Genomic DNA, 8048 nt, shown 5'->3' with positions numbered 1-8048 from the left:
CATTATGAAAGCAAGAATATAATTACAAATTGTAATATGCTTTATCTACACATACAGGTACCTACCAACAAATCTCAGTGCAAATCTCAACCTAGAATGTTATCTCATAAACAATACTCCACTTTACACATTCCACTAGATAAGCCTCAAACCACTAATCCAAAAAAAATAACGGTGTACTACCAGTCCTTGAACTATTAACAAGCCGAAACATCAAAGATGGTTTGTCTAAATTTGCAAGTTTTCCCAATTACAAACTATCTTCTGACCACCTTTGGCCAAGATTCATAAAATAATGAACCCATAAAGGACATCATTTTATTTCAAATCTAGTCAAAGATTGTTTAACATTAGTTCATAATCAATAAATCTATAAGTTCTAGATGTTAAAGGACTATCAATCTCTCAACAAAAATCCACCACTTCAAATACCCTTCTAATTCAATGTAGAAATCTCATTAATATCCATTAAAATTCCTAATGTCAGGAATAGTGATTAAAAGCACTATTGCACCATCTCCTAATCAAAAGAATATTAAAGGTTTTGCAAACCACAACATTTGTTATATGGCACCTCGTTCTTGGCAAAGGGACACTAAGAAACAACATCACATATTAACGTATAGAGCCGGTGAGAGGATTATAATGACCAAACATGAGATTTAATCTTTTCATAAGAAATGCAATTCTATGGTGGTTGAATCCCATGAAGTATCAAAAATCATTCTCACAATACTGGTGCAACAGATAGAGGAGTTTTGATTCTAGATATTAGTAACCATGTGTGTCAGTGTGATTATAAAAAGAATTATCACCAATATGAAGAGGAGACAAAAACTATAGCTAAGATGAATAGTAATCCAACCATTAGTAGGCTCCTCTCTCATGCAATAATGTTAGAATTCCAAAAGAGTGCAACATCTTTTCACACAACCACCATCTATAACCCTAATCCAACTAACTACTAAACAAGATTAACAAATTTAGCAGTACTAACACTAATGAAATCATACTAACACCAATTCAAAAATTCCTAGTACATACTATTGGGTTGCTCCAATTCAAAAATTCATATCTATCAATCTACTGGCAATTCTCGACTCAAACCAATTGCATCCGATTCCTAATTTTCTAAAGAAAACTCCGTTGTGCACTGGCAAGAGAAATGAATGTTGATTGTAGAGATCTACTGACGGATAGCTTGAAGCTTTGGAGAGCCAAGCTCTGAAGTCTCTACATTCTCCTCTCCCAAAATTTAAGTAAGCCAATTGGCAAGAGAAATGAATGTCGATGGTAGAGATCTATTGACATGCTGCTTGAAGCTTTGGAGAGCCAAGCTGTGACCTATCTGCATTCTCCTCTCCCAGAACTTAAACAATACAATCGCAGACATTGAATCTCGCAAAGCATAGTTTCCAAATGGATCCAATCTTTGCATATTATATATTTATAATATCTTGATTCTTCCATGCGCCTCCATTCCTCACTGTTCAACCTCCACATGTCTTTGTCTCGCTCTCCTCTCTGCCTCTCCTAGGCTGAAAGGTACGTTACTAGCCTCTCCCAAGCTGAGGGATGCTGAGGCGTGAAAAGGGGCAAGGCAAAGGGAGGATGGATGGTGGCAGCCTTAGCATGAAGGAAGGGAGGACAAAGGGCACGCTTATGCTTAGATTAATTTTTCCCATGCGCCTCATTCATGCTTATGCTTCGAACATCATGGGGACATATTAACACTACTTAGCATTACAAAGAATACCTAACACATAACTAAGAAACCCAGCTTGACTTTTCGCTCTACATTTTGAACATCCATCCCATAGGCCTCTTCTCTTAAGGGGAAAAAAGTAGAGCATTTCAGGAGCTCCAAGAGAGAGACTTTTTCAAATTATCCGAGTATGTATCTCCTTTCAACTCAAGATCTCCCAATACATGATTTCTTATGTCCCCTAGGCATCGTGTCTAAACATGAGCATATTTCTCCTTTCAACCCAAGATCTCCAAATAGGTGATTACAAGCAGATTTTCTTGCCATACTTCCATTTCCCCTAGCTCTCTTGTGGAATCTTCTGCGTCATTGCTCCCTTATTGGGTTTTTCTGTCTCCATGGATCCCAAAAGCAAGCCCTACGTACCTTCCAAGTATCGCGAGAGAGATCCGACGCCTAGATACGAGCCCAACGACCTCGATTATTCATCAGGTGCTGGTACTTGCCAAGCTTCATTCAAAGTTCGAGATCGAGTTCGATTTATGATGGTTGTCTGCGCCTCCAAACACTCAGAAAGAATCCTTTATGCAGATAATGACCAATCACCCGTGGAAGGAGCATATCCCCTTGAAGGTGGAAACACAGACGTTTGGGAAAATCTGAGGGAGATCTTTGAAGATATAGACGCTCACAATGTCGGGTATGATTCAGTATGATTTCTGCTGCGCGTGTTGCGGTTCCTCGCTGCAGAATGCTCTTTTTTTGTTAATTTATTTTGAGAACAATGGATACAACGTTTGCATTCGTCACGTCGTGTATCTCATAAGTGTTGATTGACCTCCACGTTACAATTACGTCGAAATTGCAGCGGGGAGAATAAGCAACAACTTAAGAAGCCCATCATGCACTTACGACGCCTACTGCAAATGCATACCAAATTGCGTATCCTTTAGTCAAACGTTTGAGAAAGGTATATCTCTGTTCAATTCAAATGTCAGTACCATATGCAGTTAGGTACATATGGCCATCCAAATGCGATTAACACACGCAGTAAATGAATGTAAACAGTGATTGCTCAATGGATTGAAATGCACGCAGTAAGTGAATGTAAGCGTGATTGTTCAATGGAATGAAATGCACAGTATTTGTCATTGCTAAATCCATCAAAGGTCAATGGAATGAAATGCACAGTATATGTCATTGCTTAATCCATCAAAGGTTCAGAGGAGCTTACTCTTGAAAAGATCTACCTCGGCCTTCGTATGGAACGAGAATGGTATCTTAGAAAACTCCAAGCAATAGAGGTACATCAAATTTACTTAAAAAGACCAATTCAAGTTTTTTCTTCCCTTGTGTATTTATGCCTAGATGATTTCCCCTTCAATTTTTCTCCCCTTGACTTTTTCAACATTATGTAGGTTGCAATAGGTCCACCTCCTTCCCATGTACAGGCATCGGTAGAGAGCTCGTCTAGAATCTCACCCACTCTCTCTTTTACAAGAGCAATCCGCACCATCCTTTATGAAGATAATGAGGACTACACTTTGGTAGGATCAAAGTGGCATTGAATTGTCTTAGTGATGGAAGGCGTAACATATAAGAAAACATATGAAGTGGAAGTGGGTCAACATATGGAGGTTGCATTTAGAAGCCATGCAACTACCAGGCAAGGATTACAAAGTTGTAAGTCATATTACAGAGGAATTATAAAGTAGTAAAAGAAACCTTGCATACTTGTGAGACGTTAATACATGCATGATGAGACGCCAAAGGTAATTTTCTTGGAGGAAATTGATTCCAACAATATGCATTTTGTGTAGGACCCTTAAAGTGGTCCTTTCTTCGCTATTGATACTTCTCTGTAGCCATACCCATTTTTGAAGGAAAGGCTGAAGATCTTATGCTTCTCGGTTTGAGCTAAGCACAATGATCTAGACTATTTAAAGTAGTTCAAAGTCTCTAAGATGTTGATCAAAAGGTTCAATTGCAGACCCCTTTTGCATAATTTGCAATTATGAAGTGAGAGCAACAATGGTACTTTTTTGGATGCCTTGACATTACCTTGCGATGCTACCAAAAAAGATTCCTAGGAGTGTGGAGAAAAGAGCAAATAGATGATCTTTGGTAAAATTGTCCAATGCTAAGGTTTTGAAAGTATGTAATCAAGACTAATGGTCAGATTGTGTGTAATATTTTTTGTAATAGGACTTTCATTGTGAATTTTTTCCTTCTATCAGAGAGGATTCATATGGGGCATATAGGTGATTTACTCTTGTATAAAGTTAGGTAAAGTTTTGATAATTCATATACATTAGCTTCGAATGGGAGAGAGACTCTCCGGTATTGAAATTGTTTTTTATGAGTTGTTTTTTAGGAGATATCAATTGGACAAGATTGAATGTATAGAGGTGCAGATTGTTGCATCAAGCACCAAAAGTGATAACTCTTGAAACTTGTGCAAGAGTTTATGACGTCTGAAACTATTTTGATGGCTTGTTTTATGTTGAATCCTTAACCCTTGAGAGCTAGGTGCCATCTTACAAGATAACCTTTCCAATGTTTTTTCTTAACTAGGCATACTATAGGGTAATGTTTTGTATAAGTTGAATTAGGAGATATTCGTTGAGCAAGATTAAATGTACAAAGCAACGATTATTATATCAAGCACCAACAATGATAATTCTTGAATGTCATGCAAGGGTTTACGGCATCTGATCATGATGGCCATATTTTTCTTGTTTTATGTTGAAACTCACCCTTGAGTGCTAGGTACCATCTTATAAGATAACCTTTGGCAATTTTTTTTTCTTTACTTATGACTTGTTTGAACCACAACATGAATATTAACTTAATGATGAAACATGTGAAAACACCTTCTTCTACCAGTTAAAATTCCATGTCTTTGCAAATGTCAATGCTCCATTTATAAATTGAATTGGAAAAGGTTCTTGAAGAGAATCACATAATTGAATAAGCTGTGCATGGGCAATTGGTCTTTGAGATAGAATGAAATCCCTTGCTTGTATGATGATGTTCCAAGATGTGTGTCCTTTTTTGAGTAGTAGGCATGACAATGGTTATGAAATATGTAAAGGCCTTGAAATAAACTTACGATTCTTGATATGATGATGTTCAAAGCTAGACCTTGAGTCAAACTTTTTTTTGTATTTCATTCACACCCATCCCCCTCCTTTATGTTTAAATTCTCCCTTTGATTTTTATAAATTCACTTTATTAAAACACTATATATATATATATATATGTATGTATGTATATTTTTTCCTATTTAATTTAAATTCTGCTAGATAAATATAACATCCCTTACCTCCCTCTTATGTGTGTGTGTGTGTGTGAGTGTATATTTTCTTGTTAAATTTAAATTCTGCTTTTCCTTACCTCCATCTTATTTCTTCTTATTTCGTTCTTAGTTCCTCACTTCCTTTTTTTTGGGTTTCTTAAAGCTCATTTAATCTTGTGTCTCATTTAGGTCCTTTCTGTTAAACTTCTTTTTGGTTGTTAGAATTTAGTCATAGATTTTTTTCTAGATTATGTCACTTAGTTATTCATCTAATATGTGAGTTCATTAGTACTTAAATGAAGCTCTAGTTTTTATTAAAAAAAACTCAAACTTTGGCTTTAATTTGAGCATGAAGAATGCGTAATTAAAAAGGGTTTTTTTTTTGGGGTCCCCTATCAACTAGTTAACTACTTACTGCAGTTTATTGTCCTTCGCTCTCTCACCTTCCTCCTCTTCTTATGTATTTATTTACGTATATTAGCTCTTGTAAATTTTTTAGCATTTTATTTTTCCTCTCGAGTGAAGCTTACATTTATTTTAGACTTCTTTCTGTGGTCCTTAATTAACAATTGTGTGTAATGGATTACCACCTATATTACTTTCATAAAATATTGATAGGTCTTTTTTTTTACTACCCCCCTTGGGAAAAAATATTTTTCACTGAAAGAGGTGGATCATTCCACAGGTTGCTTAGAATTAATAATTTGTTCACTAATGGATGTGGATTAAACCACATTTCCTTTTTGTACACAATGATTGAGGATTAACATTGTTTTTTAAAGAATCCATTTGGTTGTCAATTTTCCTAGGTAAAACAATAACAAGCTGGGGAAAAGAGGCATTACCTGTCTACCCTAATGTAACTATGATGTTCTAACACCTAGTTTGTTTGGATGGTGGTAGGTAAGTGGACCCTGACATCAGAAAACCTAGACTACTGGATGGATTTGGCTTTTTTTTACCAGTTGTACTCATATATTATGAGAATTCATATGACAATATGAAAAAAGTTTTTTCCACCTTTATCTAAGCATCGTGTGCCATGCTGTTAATAGGTTTCTATTTTTTACACACACACATATGTACATATATATACATATGTATAGAAATTGTATAATACTTGTAATGTAATTCAAGCTTCTTTCACATGGCAAGTTATAGTCATCTTTTATCTTTTATCCAAGAGTAATTAGAACTCCATCAACTTCGACCTCCCCATTGCGAACTAACTTGATCATTGAATCTCCCACTTTATGTGGTAGCTAAGACTAGCCTTATCTTTATTTGAATTCAATTTGCTTTCTTATGTGTGTTTGTGTGCTATATTAGCAATTTTATGGTCAATTGTTAATAAGCATGCACTTATATGTTAATTGCCAAAACTAGTTGTGAAATTCTAACCACATGTAGGGCTTGGAGTCACAATTGCCATGGGATATTGTGATGTGGGATGCCCAGACTTATCTTTGTTGTTGTTTTGCCGAAGGAGCAAGTGGCGGGTAGTGAATGTTCTAAGTGTTGGTAAGGTCCATTGTTAAGTGAAATTTCTTAGTCTTGATGAGAGGGCAAGCATGATATGCATGCATGGTTTTGTTTCATGAGTCACACTAGTCACGAGGGACACAATTCCACTTTAAGGGATTACCAAAGTTTGTGCAGGCATAGGGAGCCACTTACTGCAAGGAGGGATATGGGTTTTGCTAGAGTGGTGGTCGGTAGCCTTGGAGTGAAGTATAATCTACCAATGCATACAGGGAATGCGGGGAGGATTAGAATTTGTTGTTGATTGTAAGTATTTTATGATGCATGGGGGTCCTCCATTTTGCCTAGAGCAAATTAGGATGTTTATGCACTCGATGGGGATGGTTGTAGCATGATTAGTTCACTTGAACTCACTTGCCTTATCATTAAGAATGCATTTTGTATAGTCCATTCTTGCATTCCACTAAGAATGGATGGTTGTAGCATGGTTAGTTCACTTTCCATTAGGGGAATTTTGGTTGTAGCATGATTAGTTCACTTGTCATTGGTTCACTTGCACTCACTTGCCATTAGGGGAATTTTGGCCTCAAAAAGGGCCACTTGGATTAGGCCCTTAAGATTTGTGATTAGCGAACCAGCCAATGGGAAGGCTTGGGAATTAACAAAATGGAGGATCCCTTGGTCCCCACTAGGCTCCTCCTTGCCTCTCTCTTGCCCTCACCACCTCTTGGGGCATTCACTTCCCCTCCTTGACTTTTCATTGGTCCCCCTACCCTCCTCCCTCTCTTGGTGGACCCTAAAATTGGTGAGTTGTTTTCCCTCCCAAAAAGGCAACAAATTTCCAAAAGTGCTCCACCCCCCCCCCCGGGGGGTCCACAAGGGTTTATCGTATGGTACCACGTGAGTGTATGGGAGGGGGGTACATAAGGGAAGGAAGGTAGATTTTATAAGGTAAGGTCCCGTAAATAGGGGGTAGATAAGAGGAATTTTCATATATTTATTGCACGCAGGTGACGTCTCCTTATTACTACTAGTGAATCCCTCGTGTTTCCCCCCACACCTCCTAGGAGTCCCCCAAACTATCCCCATTGACTCATCGCCTTCCTTTCAGCCTCTTCCTCCTCTCAACCTCCTGCTCTCAACCTCTTCCTCGTCTCAACCTCCTGCTCTCAACCTCTTCGTCTTCTCGAACTCCTCTCAGCTTCCTCCTATCCAGCTCCTGTCAACCTCTTCCTCCTCTCAACCTCCTCTCATCCTCCTCCTTACAACCTCCTCTCAGCTTCCTCTCAAGTGCTTCCTCTCAACCTCTTCTTCCTCTCAACCTCCTCTTAGCCTCCTCTCAACCTCCTTTTCGCCTCCTCTCAACCTCTTCCTCCTCTCAATCTCTTCCTCTTTGCTTTTTCCCACACTTTATACGTTGATGAAGCACTCCCCTTTCCCTGAACCAAATCTTTCACTTCAATCTTGTCTAGGACACATTTTGAAGGATGACATTGATTTTTTGATTGCCCTGAAGGGGTGTGCAAAAAGAGAGGGTAGGAGGAGTGTGTTGTGGAGAGACTT

The 8048-nt window shown here is 38.0% G+C and overlaps 1 protein-coding gene across 1 annotated transcript; it reads left to right on the top strand.

Moving 5' to 3' along the window:
• The first annotated feature begins 2103 nt into the window (after positions 1 to 2103).
• On the top strand, positions 2104 to 3273 carry LOC147885968 (uncharacterized). The gene is made up of 5 exons (XM_087396259.1): positions 2104 to 2197; positions 2297 to 2405; positions 2574 to 2647; positions 2924 to 3009; positions 3124 to 3273. Exons 1-5 carry the CDS (start codon positions 2104 to 2106, stop codon positions 3271 to 3273), a joined length of 513 nt encoding a protein of 170 aa, XP_087252385.1.
• The last annotated feature ends 4775 nt before the right edge of the window (positions 3274 to 8048 follow it).

Source organism: Dipteris shenzhenensis, chromosome 25 (genome assembly GCF_047967505.1).
Source record: "Dipteris shenzhenensis isolate YYH24624 ecotype China chromosome 25, Dip_SZ_1.0, whole genome shotgun sequence".
Lineage (NCBI taxonomy): Eukaryota > Viridiplantae > Streptophyta > Polypodiopsida > Gleicheniales > Dipteridaceae > Dipteris > Dipteris shenzhenensis.
The sequence above is the reverse complement of the archived record's forward strand: the minus strand, read 5'-3'. Positions and strand labels throughout refer to the sequence as shown.